The sequence below is a fragment of the Trachurus trachurus genome, assembly GCF_905171665.1.
Source record: "Trachurus trachurus genome assembly, chromosome: 3".
Classification (NCBI taxonomy): domain Eukaryota; kingdom Metazoa; phylum Chordata; class Actinopteri; order Carangiformes; family Carangidae; genus Trachurus; species Trachurus trachurus.
Window position 1 is genome coordinate 12,670,682 of NC_139893.1, and position 23,680 is coordinate 12,694,361.

The window sequence follows — 23,680 nt, forward strand, 5'->3', positions numbered from 1 at the left end:
ATGTCAAGAATAACGAGGCTCCAAATCCAAATGTCCTGATTTTCCAAAATGCCAAATTATTCTGTTTTCATTTTCATCTGACTGAGAATGAAGACAGCTGAATCAGCGGAGTAATTTTTATTCCAAAAAACAAATAAACAAATCAAACAAAAACATAAAGATGACAGTTGCGTGATTATGGCAGCTTCATCCAGTGCTGTTTTACATACTGCATGTACACATACAGTGTTTTAAAAGATACATTGCAGCTTTGTCCAGATCTCTCATCTCTCCACAGCACAGATGATCAAATAATCATAGCTAAACAATGAATGTGGGCACCTTTATGGTAAATAAGTGTTATCAGTGATCAGTGCCTTTGTGCTCTATCATTATGAACCATACGTTTTTTGAGCAAATGCAAATTGATGAAAGCTCGTTGTTTACAATAATTTAGAAGTCTTGGTTATTGTAGCTCTTGTTTCAGACCAGTGTGTAAAATCTCTCTATTTCTAAAAACAGGTCCTCACACTCCACTATTGATTTGTCTTTAACACCTATATCATATCATGTGTCATGTGAAGAGAGAGGCATGTTCTGGCACAAAAGTTGAGTCGATCTAATCGTGTTATTGGGTGACACACTGTCCCACGATGCTACAGATTTTATGGAAGATGAGAAATGAACGGCAGGTGTCTAACTGGCCATGGCAACATAGAAATGATGTGATCTGGACTCCTGGAGGGTTATCGAACCCCTTAGTGTGACTTGTCACCAGGGTGATGTCCAGACAGACACAGACACAACTAGGCCTACAACTTTGTCTCTGAAACAAAACAGAAGCCAGTTATAGTGTGTGAATGTCTGCACAATACTCTTTAGATTTAGACAGTGATAGTCACACAACAGAAACAGATGTGACCGGTTTGGCTGTAATGGCCTATCAATAACCAATGGTGACAGAAGGTCGCTGGAAATCACAGTTTATGGCTGTAGAGTTAACAGACTTGTGTGCACCATGTCTCATCTGTGATCAGCAGGGGGCAGTGTTGCACCATAGTTTGCACAGGAACATGCACAGATTCTCATTCAAGACACAGACACAATAATAAACTTACTTGTATCTCTTAGACCGACAACAAACAGCTCAGAGATGCAAGGGAGTTGCACATCCTTTGAGTTTTAGTTTGATTTAACTTAATCCAAGTTTGTGTTGCTTCTCTGATCAGCTCCTGGCCTCTCCCCCCCTCCTGCCCTCACCTAAATGCCCACATTGCATGGCCCTGAGCCAAACTGACTTTTGCATGGTATCTGCAGGGTGGGGAGCCTCAGTCTGCAGGCCCAGTCACACTCTCTTTTGTTCCTTTAAACTCCAGATGAGACCAAGGTATTTCCTTTCAAAACTAAGTACCAATGATAACCCAGGCTGCTGTCAAAGAGAGTGTGCTGGTTTCTTAGGATGAGATTAGGATATTGATTTCAGTCCTGTACACACTGCCAGCACTCATTAGGAGGGAGGAGGAGGAGGAAGGGAGTTATCTGCATGGTGTGAATGAGCTACACTGGAGACAAGGAGAGCTGTAGAGACAGGACGCTGGAGCTGGAGGAGAGGGGACACAGGGATGAGAGAGTGGGTGTAATATGATAATGCAGAGGAGGGGAGGAAAAGAGAGGACAGTGAGGTGAACAGGACAGACAAAACACTGGAGCTCAGGTGCTCTCATAGGCTGACTTTCTTAGAGCCCAGTATGTGTAAGTGTGCACTGGGCTGGAGCTTGCACAAGCTATTCAGAGGTACAGCACAGAGGGGATAAGCTGCAGATGAAAGGGAGTTGTAGAGGGGACACAAGTAGAAAAGGAGGAGTCTGGATGAACCCTTAATGGTGATTCATCGCCTCTTGTGGGTCCCTCAGGGACAGGCATGAGGATGGCCTCCGATTCAACTCCACTTTTTCCATTAAGACACAAGAGGGAGAGTCTGAGTCATGAGTAGTCAGAGGTCATATTCTGGGGTGGTAGTGCAGACAGTTTTCAATGAAGGCTGCGCCTCCGGCCCGAAGTGTCCTCTATTCAGTCCTCTCAGCCATCTCACTGCTTCCCCATCTCTATGCATCTTGATTCAGTCTACAGTCTTGTTTTAGGATCCTGTGGCTAAATCTCCCCCTCCCCGTCGGTGGTGTCGTCAGTGAGTCTCGGCCGGAGCCCCCTCTGCAACTAGAGACGTCCTGTTTGTCTCCAGCGAACCTTCACTTCACTTCGCTTCACTTCACCGAGGAGCAGATGGGTGGCTGGTGCAGCACAGAGGTGACACATTTCATCACACTTCTCTAAAACTTCTCAATTCTTCCACATACACACCTCCCTTGTGAAAGAGAAATGATCACACTTACGTCACCTGCTCGCAGATTTCAAAGTTAAAGTTATTCATGCACTGTAGGAACACAGTGGCTCTTTTCAGCAGCCATGTCTTTGGCTGCCTGTCTGCCGAACAGCACTGCTCTGTGCAGCATGAGAAGACGTGTTTCTCAAACAAGCACAGCTCACACATATTGCTGATGATACATTTGACTACTCTTACAGCATATTTCAGCAGGCAATGCATCAAATTTAAACCCTCAAATTGTACCAAACCATATTTCCCTATATTTTATGCATTTGTGGGGGGGAAAGAAATGAGACCAAAGTTTTTATGGTTTACAGGGTGTTTTAATGATTGCACTGGAAAATTGACTTAACATAAATAAAACATAATAGCAGAAAGAACATCTCACATATCCTGATTACATGTCTCTGTATACAGTATATGATGTCAACATGGCCAGACTATCATTTACAAAAATAACACTTTCTTTGTTGACTGTTAGACATATTTACTAGTTCAGCTTGTTACAAGTGTCCTTCAGCTGAATGCTGGTTTAATGCTTCCTACATCATACCATTCCCCTTCTATATATCCTCCTATAATAATAATAATAATAACAATATTAATAATAATCTTTGTGCAATAAATATGTTTTAGGTAATCCATACAAAACTCATGTTCTTATACTCAAGCCATACATGACCTATATGCATTCCTTTAGCTTATCACCAATGCCCCTGAAGAACCCGTATTCTAAAATCTTTATTACTTGCAGCTGTGCACGACAGGTGTTGTTCTGCCACTAGGTCTTACTTTACTACAGTTTTGAGATCTGGCTGCAGCAAACAGCTCAGGTGACTTTAAAGATGGTCACCACAATGCAACAAAAGTAAATCCAGACACAACAGACTTTTGTTTTGCCTTTGTGCTCTTTGAGAGTTTCCATGCTCATGTTTCATGAATGGGTTCACACTCTCACTTTCTAGAACTCATACTGGGAAACAAACATGGTGATTTTGGTGATGTACCTTCCCAGCTGGACACGTCTCTCCAGCTCGCTCATCTCCACTTCTGCCTCCAGAGCGGCAGGGCCCTGCACCGGGCTGACCAGCATCAGCTGACCTGTCACGCGGTCTGAACGCTGGACTGTGAAGTGGCGCCGGGCTTGCCTTCCCCCCAGCAGAGAGAAGCGGAGTGTGTCGCCCATTGGACGCAATGCTGAGACCCTGAACATGACGCGGGGGGCTGACAGGTTGGACACAACAGCCAGGTAATGGTAGGAGAAGGAATTTGGGGTCTGAGAACATGCCTTGTTGTCGACAGGACAGGGGTTACGTTCACAACGCCTGGAAAAAGGAAAAAGACCAAGTGAAAACTGAGGAGGATGTAGCTGAATTTAACCAGTAAGTTGTCTGCAGCTGTGACCATGCATTTCAAATTAGAAAAACATATTTCAGTGCAGTGAACTGGGCGTTAGAAAAAAAAAAACGATACAGAATAATACTCACATAGGCGACGTCTTGACATATGTGGCGTTAGGGATTTTGGGGCAGTCCACACGGACACACTGGAAGCCGCCATACGTATTAATGCACATCTGATCCTTTGTGCAGTTGTTTTGTCTGGTTGCACACTCATCAATGTCTGTGAGAAAACACCAACACAAGCAGACACTGATGATTCAATTCAAAAACTTTTTGTGAATGGGTCATTTATCATATGTATTTTCTATCAACATTTGCTATGCAGAAACTTTCATAGGAATACCTGATGTAATGCTGACAGCAGATATTTGAATTATAGATACTGCAAAGCAAAATGCAAGTAAAATAAAATAAAAACATGACTTCACCTTTACAGCTACGTCCATCGCGTGTCACATTGTACCCAGCAGGACAGGTGCAGCGGTAACCTCCAGGGGTGTTGACGCAAGCATGTAAACACAGTTTTCCAGCCTGGCCATTATGGAACAGCTCACATTCATCAATATCTGAAGTGAACAAGACACAGCACACAGTTAGCATCCTATATGGACAATAAATGTTCACATCTATTTTGGTTACAGGGCAAGGTATCAGTCGCACCAGTGCAGGTACTGCTGTCCCTGCCAGAGATGGTGTATCCTGGCTCACAGGTGCAGTGGGTGGTCCCCTGCACTGTAGTGCAACGTGATGGACGAACAAAGGGCCCAGTGGTGGCAGCTGGCAAGGTGGAGGCAGCAGCAGCAGAGGTGGCTGCGGAGGTGTTTGTCATGGTAACAAAGACTGAATGTGGAAGAGAGGAGAGAGGAGAAGTGAGCAGTTGTGTAGACGATGCTGTCATCCCCTGTTGTAATATCTCCAGTGCATTAGGTGAGTGTCGGTGTCCACCCTGGTCAGTAATGAATGTTGAGCGAAGACTGAAAAGTTTTTCATCTTGAAAAAAAAAACTTGATGACTGTATAGATACCATTCATTGAAATTTTTAAAGCTTTATCTATAACCATGCGCCCATGACTGCAAAGCTTTGAAACTTCTGAAAGGGATAGTTCAACATTTTGGCAAATTGGCCCATTGTCATAATCCCTATAGTTTTAGGAGTAGGTTCGTTACCTTTAATTGTATTAAAAATGTAAATTGCAAGCTATTTTTAGAACAGCGGAGCAGAGCCGCAAGCTGCTCAGAGCTACGCTATGGAGGCTAACGGGATTTCTTGGTTCCCTCATCAAACTTATCGAATACACAATCCATCAACTCCAAAAGGCTCTCATGGACAAGTTGTGACTTGCACATTCACCACGCTACAGTATGAGATGAAGTTGTTTTAGAGGCAAATGCAGAGACTGCTTGCCGAAAAACTGCACTCGACAGGAACATGCATCAGTGGTTTTGTATGAATTTACCACGAAAACAACTCTGTTTCGTAACTTTACGTTATTATGTCATAGCGTGGTGAATGTGCAGGTCACAACTTGTCCACCAGAGCGTTTTGGAGTTGTTGGATTGTGTATTTGATGAGTTTGATGAGGGAAACCAAGATTCCAATCCCATGAGCCTCCGCTCTGAGCAGCTCGCGGCTCTGCTCCGCCGTTTTAAAAATAGCTTGCACCGACAATTAAAGGTAACGAACCTACTGCTATGACTATAGGGATTATGGCAATGGGCCAATTTACCAAAATGTTGAACTATCCCTTTAAATACCAGCCGTCATAAGGTATTATTAGACTGAGTGACTCCGTAGTCATGGTTGTGACATGATGAATTGTTGTTTGCCCAACAAGAAGGCAAATCAAACTCAAACCTACAGAACCAAAATTGTATGTTTGCATGGGAATGTTAAATAAATAAAGAAAACTAAACTATGTGGCCTCCAGAGATTCACAGTCTCTGTTTGTACATTAACTCCTCCGGCCACATCAGGGAACAGACCACTGCCACTCATTCAGGACTGTCTTGGACTTCTGGCTGGAGCTCAGTAAAAACCCACACTGTGGTATGCAGCACTGGCTTGCAATGGCTAACCAAACCAGTGGCCAATGTAATCTCCTTTAACAGGCTGGGAGGATTTGGATACCAGCCTAAAAAAATGCTCAATAGAAAAGTGTTGTCTCAAATATAATGCTAGTAATATCAACTTTTAAGCCGTGTTTGGTGCATGAAGTGTTATTTGTTATCTGAATGTGAATGACAGTCAAATGGTGAGGTATCTTCATCAAGTGTGTGTGGTCTGAGTGTGTAATTCCTACATGTTGGCAGAGGACTCTGACAGGTAGCTCCAGCCCAGCCTTTGGCACAGACACAGGAGAACTGGTTCACCTCATCCACACACGTCCCGCCATTCAGGCACGGAGAGGACGCACACTCATTGATGTCTGAGGGGGAAAGGAAGGACAGGAAGGGTTACACAAGGAAACTCTGGTGGTGCTATACGTTTGAACATGCAACTGAATATCGGTTGACATCATGATATATGTATGTGTTGGAGAGAGAGAATAAGGAATACGTGGAGCAGATGAGCTCACAACAGGTGCAGCCAAAGTATAAGGGGAAGCTCTGAGGACACTGAGGTTGGAATATCACATGTCTCAGCGTTCAATAAGATCTCTGGACAATGACCAAAGTACATAAAGGGGGAAATCTGATCACAGGTCACATATGAAACGTATCTCAACGTAAAAAAAAAAAAAACGCTGGTGACATGTATGATGCACAAAAAGAGGAATGGCAATAGAGAGCAGGAGCGAGGGTGGTCACAAAGAGGATGATGACAGCGATGTAAAAATGATCAGTGGGTTAGATAACATGATAAAAGATGGCCAGGGTGGTCTCTCACCTCGGCAGGTGGGCTGCTGGCCGCTCCAGCTCAGGCCGTCCTGACAAACTCTGCTCTCTGATCCCACCAGTTCATAGCCGGGGTCGCACAGGAAGTGAACCTCATGGCCCACGCTGTGAGACTTCCCAAGTTTTCTCCCATTGACCGGTCCGTCCAGTTTTGTGCAGGTGTCTGTTGGGGAGGAAAAAAAGCAGCAGGTGATTATAAAAGAAAAGAACCACGAGGATAACATTCGTACAAATCAGTCTCAGGATGTTTTGCTCACTGTTGACGGCTTTGGTCGGCTGCCTCCCTGCGTTGCTCTGCAATAAGTTTATTTTCTTCTTCAGATTGCGTAGACTCTGCATGTAGGAGGCTTCATGGGCGGAGAGCAGCTTCTGGACCTGCTTCAGAGAGCCCTGTATCTCCTGCCTGCTAGGACAGTCCTGGAGCAAAAACAGAGATGGTGACTAACTGCATCAAACACAGATGAATAATTAACAGCAGCTTATTCAAATCTTATTTAAATCTCCAGTGGGAAAGAAAGAATCTTAATTCTTTGCTACAAGAGAAGTTCATTAAAGTGTAATCACATAATTATGAGTAGTTTATTTCGAAAATGTTGACATGAGAAGTGATTTATGTCAACACTACTTCCCTCTGAAGCTTTAGCAGCATTTTGGAGTGTACTGCACTACGCAGTGTTAGTAAATGGATGTTGAAAGCTGCAGAGTGTTCTCGTTGCTTTAAAAGTTGTTATCGTAAGTTTTCTTAGAGCTGTGAATTTATGAATATAGAAGAGCTTCTCCTCTGGCACATATAAGTTGAAAATAAATATTTGTACACACAAAAAAGAGACAAGTCAGCAAAGTAATGGATGTGTTAGCTGGAGAACTATCTTTTTTTATTCATTTTACCATTTCTATTCATTCATGAGTCACAGCTAAAGTTTTTTTTTTTTTTTTTTTTTTTTACAACCAAAGAATCTTTACAACCTGTAGATTGGTTCGAGCCAGAAAATGTACTTACTGTAGACCTTACAAAAGCTGTACTATGTTTCTCGCACGTCCATCGTTCTGTCTCTGATTGCGCTACACTTTTATGATTACGCCTCAAGGTCACTTCACATAAATTGCACCTTTATGTATTTTTCAGTGCCCACAATGCATGAATGCCAAATGTTACTCTCGACCCAGTGGCTTTCCACACCTAATTCCTGTTACTCGATTATGCAAGTAGATGCTTTAATTAAGAGTACAGTTAAAAAAAGAAATCTTTGTTGTTAACAAAAACAGACTCAGTGAATGAAGGTCTGCTGAGGAAGTGCACTTGGAGACCGGTACAGTACAGAGGCTGGGCTGTTATGTGCAGTAGGATCAGAGTATGTTTTCTCACCATTTGCAAGCAGGAACCTCCTTCTCTCTCAAAAACTAGATACTGTAACTCAGTCATAAACACCAAAACAGTCTCTGAAAGTAACCAGTATACTATTCTTGCTATGTCTTCATATAAGGTTATGTAACTGCCATGTGTCATTTTAGGAAAGAGGGTACTATCAACAAAAGTTATTTAGCTTGCATTACAGGTAATCACTTGCCCTATATGATGTGGTGAATTCAGAGTCTCGGGGTCGGTCAGTCGGGCAGAAACGCCCTCAGCGTAAACACCACCTGTGTTACAATCCCTGCTTTCTATTGGCCGAACGGAGTGGCAGCGACTTGTTTTCTACCCACGTTCCTCTCCCTCATTACTCTCCTTCATTCAACAGCGTCATTCTGTCCCGTCCTCTCATACATGTTTTCAGACAACCAATTAGTGTTTTCTTCCAGCAGGAGTTATGTAAGAAGAGTCAATATTTGTTGAAAACACCTTTCTGATTTGGACCGAACTCGGGTTTGGAGAGACTTCAGTCAGTCAGGGGGCGGTGGCTGGTGTTTATAGTGTAGTTGTCAAAGGCCTCTTTCTACCTGTGCTAGGCGACATTTCACATGGCTTCATGTTAGCGGGGTGATGTTACCATAGTGTGTGTGAGGCATGCAGCACAGGAGCTCAAGATTACAGCACAAGACTGTTTAATATCAAACATAAACAGATATATACTCATATGTATAAACAGTAACATATGCAGGACAAGACCAACAGCATCACTCAGACACTCTCAGTGACCTCGATGTTGTTTATCTCAGACAAAAACACACACAAGCAAAGAACAAAATAGTCATTCACAGATGTGCTGTTGCTTTGTTCAGCTCATATTGCAGTTCAGCACAGCATACATATTGAATATATTAATATAATGCATCATGTTCCTTTTGCTTGAGCGCAATATGAGGGTGAATCATGGGTTTTGTCTGTCATAAACAATCACTGTTTTACTAATCAAAGACATTCAGAGTAGGACCTGTGCTGCAGTGCAGAGAGGGAGGTTATTCAGATTTCCAGATCCTTCTAAGCCATGCACAACGTTACTGTAACCCAGTAACCCCTCAATTCAACACATAAAGGCCTTAGTCTAATTAAACAATGTAATTTACATCAAAACCTCCAACTGTGATTCTCATTCATTCATCTGCTCATTGGCCAGTGACAATGTGTTGCACTTACCTGTCCAAAAGCAGGATGGAGTGAACAGGAACACACTATGGTGATGACAACTGCAGCCGGCACAAACATCTTTCCACTAACGCCGATCCAAAGCACAGACGACGGTCAGTCCGTAAGAGTTGCAGGCAGTGTGAACTTTGAGTGAGCAAGCCCTCGCTGAGTGCAGGGACTCCAGGTGAGAGAAAAACCTCAGCTGGCTGTGGAAAAAGCTGCTGCAGTGAACTAATGCTGGGTTCACTGCTCAGGAGCCAATCAGGAACCGAGACCTCAAGAAAAATGTGACCACATTATTATCCCTGTACTTCATTTGGAGCGCACTTCCTCTGAGGTCAAAGCAGCTTAGTTTATATCTTGTTTACTGAGAAGTGGGAGAAAACTGAATTTTCCCTGGATCAATATAACAGCATGAGATAATAGTCGGTCTGGAGAACACACACATACTGTATACAGCACTTGGACCATTTTGTGTTTGTTGCAAAATGCAAAGAAAAAAGGTAACAAATTCAGAACATAGGAATTCGAATATATTCTTGCTGTTTGACAGATCAGACTTTTAAGACAAAAACATCTCTCAGTTTTTTTTAAGAAAATCAAATCACAAAGCCATTTATGCGATTGATTTGTAAACTTAACAAAAATCAAGAGTGCTGCCCTCGATCCAATGATGGACAGAGAAGCTGTGCCCTCTACAGGAATATATGCACACATGCATCTCTGGACCGTGCATTGACTGAACAAAACAACACAAATTACTCTCAGGTCACTCACAAAAGGGCCAAACTGGACATAACTATTATATCACGGTGTGCTCATTCTTCTCCTTCGTGTTATTACCAAGCTGACAACAATGGTGATTTACAGCTGTAAAAAGACCTATATATACTATATATATATTTATATACACACACACACACACGCAACAACGACATCAAAACAGTGAACTATAGCTGTTTTTGAACATGTCTCTCTCTTCACAGTTGGCACGTCATAGCTGAGTTATGCAGCAACAGTGGGTATCATTCTTACACCAGTCTGTATTGTGAAATATGATCCAAACAGTCTGTGTGGAAAATGTGATTGTTTAAATAAAGTGTGTCTAAATGTGAGTTTGAACTTAACTATACTGTTGTAAAAAAATAATGCATCATGCAGAGTGACTTTTCTCCTCAGTGGCTGCTGTTAAAAAATCCTGTTGTTCAGAGAGTAATGACAAGTGAAGCTGAGACTCCTGAGTAACTCATGCAGCAAGGAGCTGGATATGGATTTACCTGAGAAATCATCATGGTGGGTGGCCATGTCTGACTGAACCCAGAGCGGACTGCGTGCTCTGCTGCCGTTTGCCTCAGCAGGGTCAGACAGTCCCACACTGGTGCAGCAAAATCAAAGAGATAAGAAATAACTGTTCGGACTGGGAACTGAATCCTAGGTGCAAAATACATTCAGCCCACAGGGGAGAAAAATTAGTGCATATCTATTGTGTTGCACAGTAGTCATCTCCAGACACTGAATCATCCCACAGTGTGCGGATCATGATTCATGCTTCCCACACCGAGTCTAAACAGACACCCAGACAGCTCCATGCTGCACCTCTCCAGACCTATCTGATCATCTTATACAACTTTAAGCGGCACTTCCTGTTGTTGCTGCACTTTAATATCTGAATAAGACAACATCACAAACATGTAATCGCTTAAAACGTACATGACCTAAACCTCAGTCTGTCCTCTGGTGATTCACCTGAATGACGAGTCCCTCAAAACAAACTTCCCCTCATTTAACAATGGTGAACACTCATGCTCAATCATGCATCCAACTAAAGCTCCCTTTTTGTCTCTGAGATAATAGAGATGATTAAGACATATGCTTTTGTTCTCAGCAACTCGCTGGCATTAGTAAAACACCTGCTCTCAATGGTGAGAGTAGGACATGAGTATTTCTGTATAATTTTATTTAATCTCTGTATTAGTCCAATATAACACAAGTATCAAATATAGTCACGGCTTCTTTGCAGATAAAGATTTAACATCTGTAACATGATTGTCCTATAAACACATTTTAGTCTCAACTCCATCAGGTATAAGATCAAGAATAATATTATTGTATTATTAATTATAATCAAAATATATAATGTATTCAATAATGTTAATAATGTAAACTGAAACAAGAGCTTAACACCTGACTAAATATTTTCACATATAGTCCACCTACTTTTAGCTTACCTCTAAATTTTGAGTATAGGCCTACATGATTTTACCACTGGTCTTTAGATATAAAAGAAGGCTAATAAAAGTGATAATAAAGTTTCTTTGGTTTAATTATGTTTTCCAAGATGTTTTTGTTAGTGTAGTTGAGCAAAAATCTAAACTTTACATGCTTTGTGTGGATGTGGTTGATGACTGCATGTTCCTCCTAAATCAGGGGTTTCAAACTCATCTTAGTTCAGGGGCCACATACAGCTCAATTTGATCTCAATTGGGCCGGAGCAATAAAATAACAGCATAACCTGTAAATAACGACAACTATAAACTTTGTTTTAGTAGCTACAAAGAAGTACAAATACATTATTAAGATGTTTACATTATCCTTTTACAAAACATATGAACGACCTAAAAATATCTTGATAAAAATATGTGCAATTTTACCAATTATGTCTCTTCTTATCTAGCTTAATTTTCACACTTGGCAAATTCATCCCGCGGACCCTATTGGACCCTCTGGTGGGCCACTTTTGACCTGCGGGCCATATGTTTGCACCCACATCAGCATTTATCATATTTTTTGGTCTCTTTTTTTCTTTAGTGTGTGTGTGTGTGTGTGTGTGTGTGTGTGTGTGTGTGTGTGTGTGTGTGTGTGTGTGTGTGTGTGTGTGTGTGTGTGTGTGTGTGTGTGTGTGTGTGTGTGTGTGTGTGTGTGTGTCTGTGTGTGGTTCACTTACACTGAGTCGACGGTCCCTGCAGGTACAGTGACACAGAGCCTCGCCTCATGCTGTTGTTCCGCAGAGACAGAGACGGGGGGAGGAAGGGGAGGAAGGAGGGAGGGAGAGGAGGGGCAGGGAGGCAGCAGCTTAGAGCCAGCGGCCGCTCACTCACTGTTGAAACACTTCACGGGTTCACCATGGGGCCGGTGACAGCTCTCCGGAGTTTGGATCTGTTTGTCGTTTTGTCTCTGCTGTCCCCGTCTGTCCACGCGAACCGGATGATCATCGGAGGCACACCGGACTTCCCGGGGAAATCATCTCCCTCCACCACCGGTAAACACATTTCACGCGCGACAGGTGGCCACGAGGGACAGTAGCCTATTAAAACTTGTAATGCAGGATGAGCATCTATTCACACACGTTTTAAAAGCTGTTATTAGAGATTCACTGTGTAGACTAAGATATGATGCTCTGAGTGGACCAGGGAACACAAGGGAATGCATTTATTTATATATATATATTGGAACATTTTATCTTTATGTTGGCAATCAGGTGGCAATCCTTTAAGCTGCAGACTCAAGTGGGCTTTCTTAGCTGTCCAAATCCATCTGGCAAAGTACCAGCAGCCCAGCATTTCTGTCGCTGCCTGCTGTGCTACAGATGTGTGGCATGAGCTTAACAAATTACCATTTTGATGGTATTTTTGCAAAACACATGGCAAAATTATTAAGGCATCACTGGGGGAGCTGAATCCTCACTTAAAAAACAAACCAAAAAAAACAACTTTTTGCTGAAATGTGTTCTGATGTAATAAGTAACTACCAGGGGGAAAATAAGTGAATGTGAGTCTATAGTGTTATTTGTCACACAGTATGGATTTTGGGTCCAGTATAATTACAGGCTATATATATTATAGGCTATATATTAATGTTTAATTAACTTGGCATTACTTCTTCCAGGATTGAAAAGGAAAGGCCTAAGGGATCATGTGTTTGTATAATGATGTGTAAATGGTTGGGGCATTTTAAATCTGTACAAGGGTTACAACATGTTTGATCACTCAGTAGGCCACACGCCGACGTGGTAAAAATATAATTTTTAATTTTATTTTAAAGTTTTCTGCTCAATTTGCTCAACTTAGGTGACCCCGGAGTTGAAATGTGAGTGAAACTATGATATACTGTATCAGCCCAGCCCCTCTCTCTCTCTCTTTCACACACACACACACACACACACACACACACACACACACACACACACACACACACACACACACACACACACACACACACACACACTCTCTCTCTGTGACATGCACTCAAACATCGCACCAACACATTTGCATTGCATCACCATGGCGACGGCAGCAGAGGTGTGTAGTGTAAATGAGTGTTTCTGTTTTCTCCTCCAGGACTCGGGGTGAAGGAACACTCACAGATTGTTGCCCAGCACAATAGACTGCGCAGCCGGGTCAAGCCCATGGCAGCTAACATGCAAAAAATGGTTTGTGGCACCCATTGTCTGTTTCCTCTGTGTGTGTGCGTTTGAATGGTATGAACGCTGTCACCTAAATGTGAGCTTGAGTTTAACACGGTCCATTTGTTGACAGCGGTCTACGCTCTCGTTAAGAACTGGAGGTGGTGCACTGTCCACACAGCTGTTGCTCACAATGCAGCTCACATTTGCCTGTTTATAAGTATGACTGGCTCTCGACTACAGACTCTCTATCTTCCTTTCTGTAGTGGAAGATCTCTGTCTACACTTAAAGGGATAGTTCAACATTTTGGCAAATTGGCCCATTGCCATAATCCCTATAGCCAAAGTCAACAGTAGGTTGTCGGTGCAAGCTATTTTTAGAACGGCGGAGCAGAGCCACGAGCTGGGATTTCTTGGTTTCCCTCATCAAACTCATCAAATACACAATCCAACAACTCCAAAACGCTTTCGTGGACAAGTTGTGACCTGCACATTCACCACGCCATGAGATAATAACAGGACGTTATGAGACGGAGTTGTTTTCGAGGCAAATTCAGAGACTGCTTGCCAAAAAACTGCCCCTGAGAGGAACGCGCATCAGCTGTTTTGCATGAATTTACCTCTAAAACAACTCCGTTATTATCTCATAGCGTGGTGAATGTGCAGGTCACAACTTGTCCACGAAAGCGTTTTGGAGTTGTTGGATTGTGTATTTGATGAGTTTGATGAGGGAAACCAAGAAATCCCATTAGCCTCCGTAGCGTATAGCTCTGAGCAGTTTGCGGCTCTGCTCCGCCGTTCTAAAACCAGCTTGCACCGACAATTAAAGGTAACAAACCTACTGCTATGACTATAGGGATTATGGCAATGGGCTAATTTGCCAAAAATGTTGAACTATCCCTTTAAATAATGTGCCCTTATATATAAACAGTGCAAAAACCCAGAGAACAACAATAATGCTGTCAGTAATGGTCAGATTTGTGTTGTCTAAGGATGTAAAAAAACAAAAACAAAACACGTCTTGATCAAAGAGCGATCCAGCCGTCGCTTCAGAGCCCTGTTTTCACTGTTTCTCCGTCAGGTACCACAGCAGCTCACGGGCAAATGCAGCCGTTATAAAAGGACAAATCCATTAAAAGCACCACAGTTATTTCACCCAAAATGATTCCTTTTTCAAAAGTGAAATCACTAAACAATAGGACGGATAACAAAAGCTTTTAGTTGAGCTGTCTTGGTCTTTGGTGCTGATTGTCTCAACAGCCTGATAGTAGTGTTAGTGCACCATTTGTTCTGCTCTGCTGCAGGCGAAGTGATAGTGTGGACAGTTTGAATGGAGCCAGAATCAATTAGCCGTGCAAAGAGTCTTGTGAAGGTTTATAAAAAAAAAGGACAAAACTAAGCAGCATCTTTCACTTGTTTTTCTGTTAATACTGCTGTGTTGCGTAGGTAAAATACCAAAATACCATACACAAAAATGCCAATCCTCAATTTAACGGTGATATACAGTAACAGGTCATAACAGGGTCGTGGTGAGGTGCTGCTGAATTTGCAGAAATGCTTGATATTAATTTGTGTCTCTGATCCCATTTTCTCCAAAACAGACCAGCTACTGTAAATCCTCTCAGTATCTTATTCCATCTATTGCGTCTTTGTACAGTATCTGCACAACTGTCCTGCCTGTGTGTGATTATGACCAAGACGTAATGATGGATTATGAAACCTCACAATGCACTAGATATCCTCTGGGCCTAATATGAGATTTTTTTTACCAGGGAAAACTGTCACTTTGTCATAGATTACATCCTCAAAGCCACCTGCACAGACCGAGCCCCTTTCTTCGACTGCTCCTCAGCCTCGGAGAACTGTTCTCAACTGATAAGGCAGTAATGAGAAAAAGGGGATGTGGATAATCATTCTGCATTCACAGCTGTGGTATTACAGGTAATTTCCCTGTGAAAACCCTCAGAGGAGGCTTTGCCGAGTTGAAGAGGCATATTAAAGAGCTTTACAGATAAAAGTTAAAAGGCTCAAAGCTTTGGCTGTGTTTGTCTGTATCTGAATACGTTTTTTTTTTTTTTTTTTCTCACACAGAAACGAACCAGTAAGCATTGTGGTGAGATATGTTGAAGTGATTATAATATATTGCTTAAGGCTTTGCTTTAAGCGTAAGATAAGATAGCTATATTTTAGGAATAAATGATGCTCCTCCTTTTCTCATCCAAATGCCCTGTCTGCAGGTTATCTCTGAGCTCTTGAGGCGAAGAAGTTTTATGAGGTCACACCATCACTCACACAGGCAGAAATTAAAAGAGTGTTTACTTTGATATGTAAATCTCAACCCCTGATTTGGAGATTTTATCTTATTATTAATCTCTCTCAGAATTTCCCCAGGCTCCCAGCACTGAGGAAAAAGGAGATCTGCAGAGTTTCATGACAAAATACGGAGCTTCATTAATTCAACAAATTCAGCACAACAATATTATATCGAAGTTGTGGATTGAGCCATGAATGAAGGCAAAGTAATACAATAGGAAATAGCATTTAAAGACCTCTCTGTTGTAACGTAGTTATGCATCATTTGTCCAACAGCCCTTTGATGATTTAAAGCTTTACTTTGTGCACGTTGTGTGGTATTTCTTCCCAGTGGTAAAAGAACGAACTGAAAATATGGCAGAGTGATAGTGGAAAGTTAGAGTGGAAACCAGTCGGTCGTTTAAGCGAGTGCAAACCTCGGAAAATGTGTCACTTAGTCAAGTGTTTATACCAGTGCAACAAGCAGTGAGTGCCAGTCTGTGAGTGTTGGCACTGTCATGAGCTGGCAGTTTGCCCAAGATGTCTCTCTGCCTGTTGCCTACTGTAGTCTAAGTCTGGCTCCAACCCCTGGAAAGGATTAAAAGGGGTAAAGAAAATCACTCATGAACGATTAGGAATGACCTTCAAGCTAAACAGTGTCTTTCATCCCATCTTAATCACTATCTGCAAACTACAATACGTCCTTTATTAGAGATATTCCAAAACTTTAACATTCCCTGATGCTACTGTAATTATCGATGTAATTGCTTACGTTAAATTACATAATCTGAGGTAAATAGGCAAAGGAAATGAATTGAGGTTTGTTGGACCTGTGCACTGGAAACTACAGGATAAGAGCTGAAACCCTACATACAGATGTGGTATGTGGTAAAAGAGAGAGATGAAATACAGTATCTGCTGAAAAACGCAAATAACACTGGGATAACTCTCGCATGTCAAGTGCACTGGTTGCAGAACAAAATGGAAAGATATACTGCAATAATACTAAATCTCACTATTGTCTTTAATCCTGCAGGAGTGGGATGATGAGTTGGCCTTACTGGCAAAGGAGAGGGCAGCGACCTGTCACACAGACCCGTCCCCTCTGCGCTCCTCAACCCAAAGTCACATCGGCTGGAACACACACCTTTCTGCTTACGGTGCAGCCTCGTTTTCTGACATCATTGACTCCTGGTTTGAGGAGGGAAAGGATTTTCTCTACTTGACTGGGCAATGTAGAGAAAATGCCAGCTGCCAACACTACACACAGGTATTCACAAGCAGATACAAACTGTACTTGCAGTGTATTTATGTGGAGTCCTGCATTTTACCACACAGCTTACTTCACAGACATTCATGTGCGTGTTTTTCCTTTAAAAGTGCTGATCTAGTGTGTCTAATCCCTCTGTTGTTGTGTAGATGGTGTGGGCCACTTCCAGTCATGTGGGCTGTGCCAGCCAGCTGTGTCTGAGAGAAGGAGACCCCTGGCAGATTTTTGCCTGTGCATATTACCCAGGGTAACATTTATACACCTTTAAAACATTAAAGCCATCTGAGAAACGCAGAGTTTGAGCAAATTAATTCTCTGTTTTAAACAAAAATAGCTCACAATTTTTCCTGCTGAGAACAACAATACTTGCATGTAAGAAGGTTGCAGGTCCTTGAGTTAATTATCAGTGCCACAGGGGTAACGACGCTAACGAGTGTGAATTGTGAAAAGTGCTCCCTGTTTTTTAACTTGCATGCATTTCCAAAATATTTAATCTAGAAACACCAAAAACATATCAACGTGTTTGTGAAGGCTTCTTGTTCTGATGGGAACTACCATTGTCTCACAATAAGCCCAAATGTGAAAACAAATGTTTATTGCCTGCCTCTGCCTGGGGTCTGTTTATCGTCGTGGTAACCCCTCAGTTTGCTGTGACGACCTATGAACTTCAGGCCAGATCCACAGCTGAGACAAATTCATTAATTAGGGACTCCCATCTTGCATTGCATCAACTTCTGACCTTTTTCTCCCATACATTTATATGAAGTCTCTGTGAAACACAACCAGACACACACACACATAAGCACACGCATGCTCACACACAAACACTCAGACACACAGAGGCAGACAGGACACATGCAGCTTTATGTGATAACAGTAAGGATATTCATGTTGCAAGACTGAGTTTGAGAGGTTCATTTCAAAGGATTCTCACTCCGTTAAAGGGATAGTTCAACATTTTGGCCAATTGGCCCATTGCCATAATCCCTATAGTCATAGCAGTAGGTTCGTTACCTTTAATTGTCAGTGCAAGCTGTTTTTAGAACAGCGGAGCAGAGCCGCAAGCTGCTCAGAGCTATACGCTACGGAGGCTAATGGGATTTATTGGTTTCCCTTAAAAGTCATCAAATACACAATCCAACAACTCCAAAACGCTCTGGTGGACAAGTTGTGACCTGCACATTCACCACGCTATGAGATAATAACAGAACATTACCAGACAGAGTTGTTTTAGAGGTAAATTCAGAGACTGCTTCCCGGAAAATTGCCCGCATGAATTTACCTTGAAAACAACTCCATCTTGTAACGTTCTGTTATTATCTCATAGCGTGGTGAATGTGCAGGTCACAACTTGTCCACCAGAGCGTTTTGGAGTTGTTGGATTGTGTATTTGATGACTTTTAAGGGAAACCAATAAATCCCATTAGCCTCCGTAGCGTAGCTCTGAGCAGCTCGGCTGTTCTAATAATAGCTTGCACCGAAGGTAACGAACCTACTGCTATGACTGTAGGGATTATGGCATCCCATAGACATCCCTTTAAGACTAAGGACATAAAATCACCATGGCAACCTCTGAGGCCAGACTGACTCACAGCAGGTGTTTTAAATAAGATTATTAGGATGTTTGTGGTGTTTATCACCTACTTTACTGTCAAAGTTTAGCACAACACAGGACATTTTCTAGTTCAAGTTAAGGTTTTATCTGCTACCATCCATGTTTACCTTATATCTCCAGGATAATCCACACAGTATCAAATACCTGTTCTGAGGTTTCATTTGTTATTATAAACATAAAGATGGTTTAACATCAACTTTATTTTCAGATCTTTTAGTATGTGTGTAGTATGTACTGGTATCTGCAGTATTGTATTTGTGTCGCTGCAGGGGCAACTGGGAGGTGAACGGTCGACTGGTGTTGCCCTACAAGTCCGGGCTGTGCTGCTCTCTCTGCACCTCTTCCATGTCTGGCTGCTTTAGATTGTGGGACCATGTAGGTGGATTGTGTGGTAAGACAATGTATATGTATGTATTTATACAGTACTGTATACATATCTATACGGTATGTGGGTTGCTGCAGGACTGAATTCTGCTGTCATTGGACATTCACAATAACCAGTGACTACCTCAGTGAGGTTTCTGGAAAAGGATTAAACATAAAAGCTTAAAACATAAATGCATCATCATAGTCGAGCTGTTTTTTAAAAACCGGAATTTTCCATTTTCTGCTTCTATAACCACGACTGTATATCTGTCCAATTTGCTCCTCAAGGTCAGCTATGTCCATCTGCCCTCAATGTCGTTGATGCATTGATGATCAGCAATGCAAATACAGTCCACTTTTTGCTTGTTTGGGTAAAGGGACCAGAGATCTGTGATTCCAGATTTCACATGTATGTAGTCTGTGTTTATGTAAATGTGTCTTTTCTGGTGTGCATGCACTTAAAAAAAAAAAAAAAAACCCCAGAGATTCCAAGGAATCCGTGCCGTATGAGCTGTGGTCAACACGGTCGTCTGAACATATCATCCTGCAAATGCATGTGTGACCCGGGCTTCACTGGACGCTTCTGCCAAGGTACATCAACATCAACAGTAGTACTGTAGTAGTAGTAGTAGTAGTAGCAGGATAGTACACATACTGGTTTCATACCTGCCAAGGTACATCAACATCAACAGTAGTACTGTAGTAGTAGTAGTAGTAGTAGCAGGATAGTACACATACTGGTTTCATGCCTCATTAAATAGGTTTGTTTTTCTTTATTCAATTATTAAATATCCAAAGAGACAGAATTTACTGTACCACTGCTTGTTTTGCAGTACGGTGCAGTGTGCAATGTGTACACGGCCGTTTCAAAGAGGAAGAATGTTCCTGCTTGTGTGATGTTGGCTATGGCGGTGCTGAGTGTGCAGGTAAGTGCAGTGTGCTTTAGTAACGTGCTTCATATAGCTCAGCAATTTGTCCTCTGAGAAACAGAATTGCTTCAAAATTCAAAAGCACACACAGACACGCACACAAAAACCGAGGAAATTAATCTGGTTGCTGCTACATTCTCTGTTTATCTTAACGGATCCAGTGATGTGTTGCAAACAAGATGATAAATACCAGTGTACTGACTGGTTGAAGGTTGCATAAAAGATATGTTATCATTGGGTTATGACATTTACAGTACACATACATATCTTCTGCAGATATGAATGTAATTACGAAACCATCTCCATAATGGGTATGTTGGCCGTCCGTGTCCTTACAGAGAAAGTGCCGTTTCCCTTCCACAGCTGTGATGTGATGGTAGATGGAGATTGTTTCATGGTGTCCTCAGAAGCTGACACCTACTATGGAGCCAAGAGTCACTGTCAGGTGAGAGACAGGTGTGTGTTACTCACTGAGACAAGTCCTACAGCCATAGTAGCAATATGCAAATCGTTATATCAAAGCTTTTCTTGTGCCTGACCTTTTCTTTGTTTGAACCACCAGGAACAAGCAGGGATCCTAGCTCACATCCACAATCAGAAGGTGCAGGACATCCTGGCTTTTTATCTCAATCAGCTGGAGACGAACAATGAGGTCACCAACGCCGACTTTGAGACAAGAAACTTCTGGATTGGTACAATGTTTGGTCACAACATTGCATTACTATGACTATGTACCTTTTGCAGATTCATTGCAGTAATCTTGGCCAGATGTAAAAGTACCATTTGGAGACACTGCATCAGTACAATAGCAATGTTATTGCTTCACAGGTTTGACATACAAGCCACTGAAGGACTCATTTCGCTGGGACAGTGGAGAGATCCTCGGATTCAGCAGCTTTGCCTTTGGGCAACCAGACAACCAGGGGTAAGAGACACATTAGCTACTGCACAGTACATCATGAACAGAAGCAGGTCCTCTGTGGGAATATAGGTTTTTTTTTTTTTTTTTTTTATATATATAACTGGTTTTATACCTGCAATATGTGTGAGTTACAGGTAACTGTAAGACAGCACCTGCAACCATAACCCTGACCACTAGATGTCTCTCTCACCATCTATCTATCTATCTATCTATCTATCTATCTATCTATCTATCTATCTATCTATCTATCTATCTATCTATCTATCTATCTATCTATCTATCTATCTATCTATCTATCTATCTATCTATCTATCTATCTATCTATCTATCTATCTATCTATCTATCTATCTATCTATCTATCTAGTTTTGGAAACTGTGTGGAGCTGCAGGCATCGAGTGCTTTCAACTGGAACGACCAGCGCTGTAAAACACGAAACAGATACATCTGTCAACATGGTGAGGCTCCATCTGGGAGATTGTGGGAGAAAAGTGTGATGAGGAGAGAAAGCGTTTTCTTTTGTACAACTAACCAGCGACTGTGATCAGGTGGACCTTCCTGCTAACTGATAATGGTAACGCTAACCACTTGGTTTTGGACAGTTACAACGTGCCATTTTGACACAGACCCAAATAAATGAATGGATGATACTGCATGGTTGGCTGCATTTCTTCATCCGCAGCAGCAGGTCCACAGTTGACTTGCAAGGAAGACTGGCTTTTCTTCTTGTGTTTCCCTCCAAAAAGCTGGCATCCTACCATCTGTCCAGCACCAACTGTGATGATACAGAAAGCCAGAGACTTTATGGTGAAACAGATTTGTCCCTCTCAAGTTCCTGTGGCCCTCTCCACTCACTCAGCCGTTAAAACAGGACTCAATACAGGGAAATATGGGAACCCAGTCTCTGGACCAAAAAAGCTGACCTCCATTTTCTTATCGAAGATGAGACCTACTTCAGGAAAGCGTCTTTCGCAAAATTCACTTTTTCTCTTATCTTTTAGTTAAGCAGTCTTAATTTTTCTTTTTTTTTTCTTTTTTTTGACATTTCTATACCATTGGGTGACAGCAAAGAGATTACTGCTGACTTTACAGTTCACTGTCAGTGTTTTATCCCCCAAGCCATAGGGGGCAGCCTATATGAGTTCCTACTGGAAATATTCATATATTCATAGATTTGTGTTTTGTTTTATTTTTTAGAGCGATGAGTCTCAGCCATAATGTAACTGTGAAAGCCAGAAAACTAAAACAGATGGACAAAAAGTGGCTAAAATCTGTGAGCTACCGGCGCTCAGTTCAGCACTACACTTAAAAATGTTATAGTTCTTCTCCTCTTCTTCTTCCACCACACTGCTCTACCGTGTCCTGACAAATTGTATCACCTATTTCTCTGCAGGGTGAAGTGTAAAATGTTAATCCAGTGTGTTCATTAATGATTTTAACGCTGGACACTGAAATCTCTGTGTGATCCTGCCCACACATTTAAACATGGCACTCAGTCTAAATCAATGGCACTCAGTGCTTGCCATCAAGAGCCTTTGAACAATCAATACACGTCAGCTCCACAAAGACCCACAGTGTTTAGATGCACACATACCACTTAGATTGATTGTGAGGAATGAGATGGCGGCAAATGTTTAGTTTTGCCCACTTGAGTGTGTCTTTGCAAGTGGCTGGTGTGTAATCAGGTATTGATCATAGGTGACGGAGTGAGCTGCTCTGAATGTGGTCAATGTTTCTAAGACAACATTTTTACAACCCGCTCCTTGTAGTTTGTGTTTGTGTAAAACAGGACCATCACAAATGGCAGAGTGCTTTAGGGTCAGATGATAACAGCAGAGCAGCAAAGTCACACTGAAACACTAAAAAAGCTCATCTACTGAAAATGTTCTTCAATCAACCATCTCGCTCTTCTTCTCAAATCAAAAGCTACATTTCACTGAGGCAGACAGAGAACGCATAAATTAGGATGATTGTAAGCACACGGAGCCTTCACTTATCACTGTAATTTCCAACCTTCATTACAGTGTTGTGCTAATTGGTAATAAAATGATAAGCAGATATCACGCAGCCTGAGGAAGACACTATGCTTGTGTGTGAGTGTGAGTGTGTGTGTTTGCATCTGCACGAAAAGCTGACTGCACCTTTAATCTCGTCTGTCATATCGCATATAATTAACAGCTTCTTCGCATTTACATTTGAGTAGAATTGATTGATACCTGAGGATTTATGACACACAACAACCTTTCTCTCTTACAGTGCTGTTGTGCTTAGATGGAACACCTTTGCATTGTTTCTATAATTTGTGTGTGTGTGTGTTTGTGTGTGTTTTACAGCTGCAGAGCACATCGCCCGGTGGGAGGGTGGCAGGTGATGGATCTCTCTGTTGTTGGTATCTTTTGATCTTCAGTCACTGCACATGGATCAATGTAGTTTAAATGTACTGTATGTGCTGTACATGTTTGATTGCGTTGGTGCAAACAATATATCATTAAATGGTTGTATGTTACAAGGGAATGTTGTTGTTTATTCTGTGGTGTATTTTTCACTGGGACACATCCACGCTCCTTTATCATTTGGCCAGGAAACTGTTTTGGTCAGCCGTCATTAAATAATATTTCAGTTCTCTTATTTCAATGCTGCTTGGAGGAATTTGGAGAAA

The 23,680-nt window shown here is 41.9% G+C and overlaps 2 protein-coding genes across 2 annotated transcripts; one reads left to right on the top strand and one right to left on the bottom strand.

The window, feature by feature from the left end:
* Positions 1-3,323: 3,323 nt before the first annotated feature.
* On the bottom strand, positions 3,324-9,304 carry LOC311006124 (fibulin-7-like; the record flags this gene model as incomplete). The annotated part of the gene is made up of 8 exons (XM_083998825.1): positions 3,324-3,687; positions 3,850-3,985; positions 4,194-4,331; positions 4,426-4,605; positions 6,066-6,191; positions 6,653-6,823; positions 6,918-7,077; positions 9,236-9,304. 8 exons carry the CDS (start codon positions 9,302-9,304, stop codon positions 3,324-3,326), a joined length of 1,344 nt encoding a protein of 447 aa, XP_083854951.1.
* Positions 9,305-12,349: 3,045 nt separating this feature from the next.
* LOC311007367 (C-type lectin domain family 18 member A-like) lies at positions 12,350-23,392 on the top strand (the record flags this gene model as incomplete). Its single annotated transcript, XM_084000510.1, has 12 exons — positions 12,350-12,485; positions 13,564-13,655; positions 16,957-17,190; positions 17,340-17,437; positions 19,075-19,196; positions 19,655-19,762; positions 20,005-20,097; positions 20,439-20,545; positions 20,663-20,792; positions 20,929-21,025; positions 21,388-21,479; positions 23,355-23,392. The coding sequence occupies 12 exons, from the start codon at positions 12,350-12,352 to the stop codon at positions 23,390-23,392; spliced, it is 1,347 nt and encodes a 448-aa protein (XP_083856636.1).
* Between the last annotated feature and the right edge of the window lie 288 nt (positions 23,393-23,680).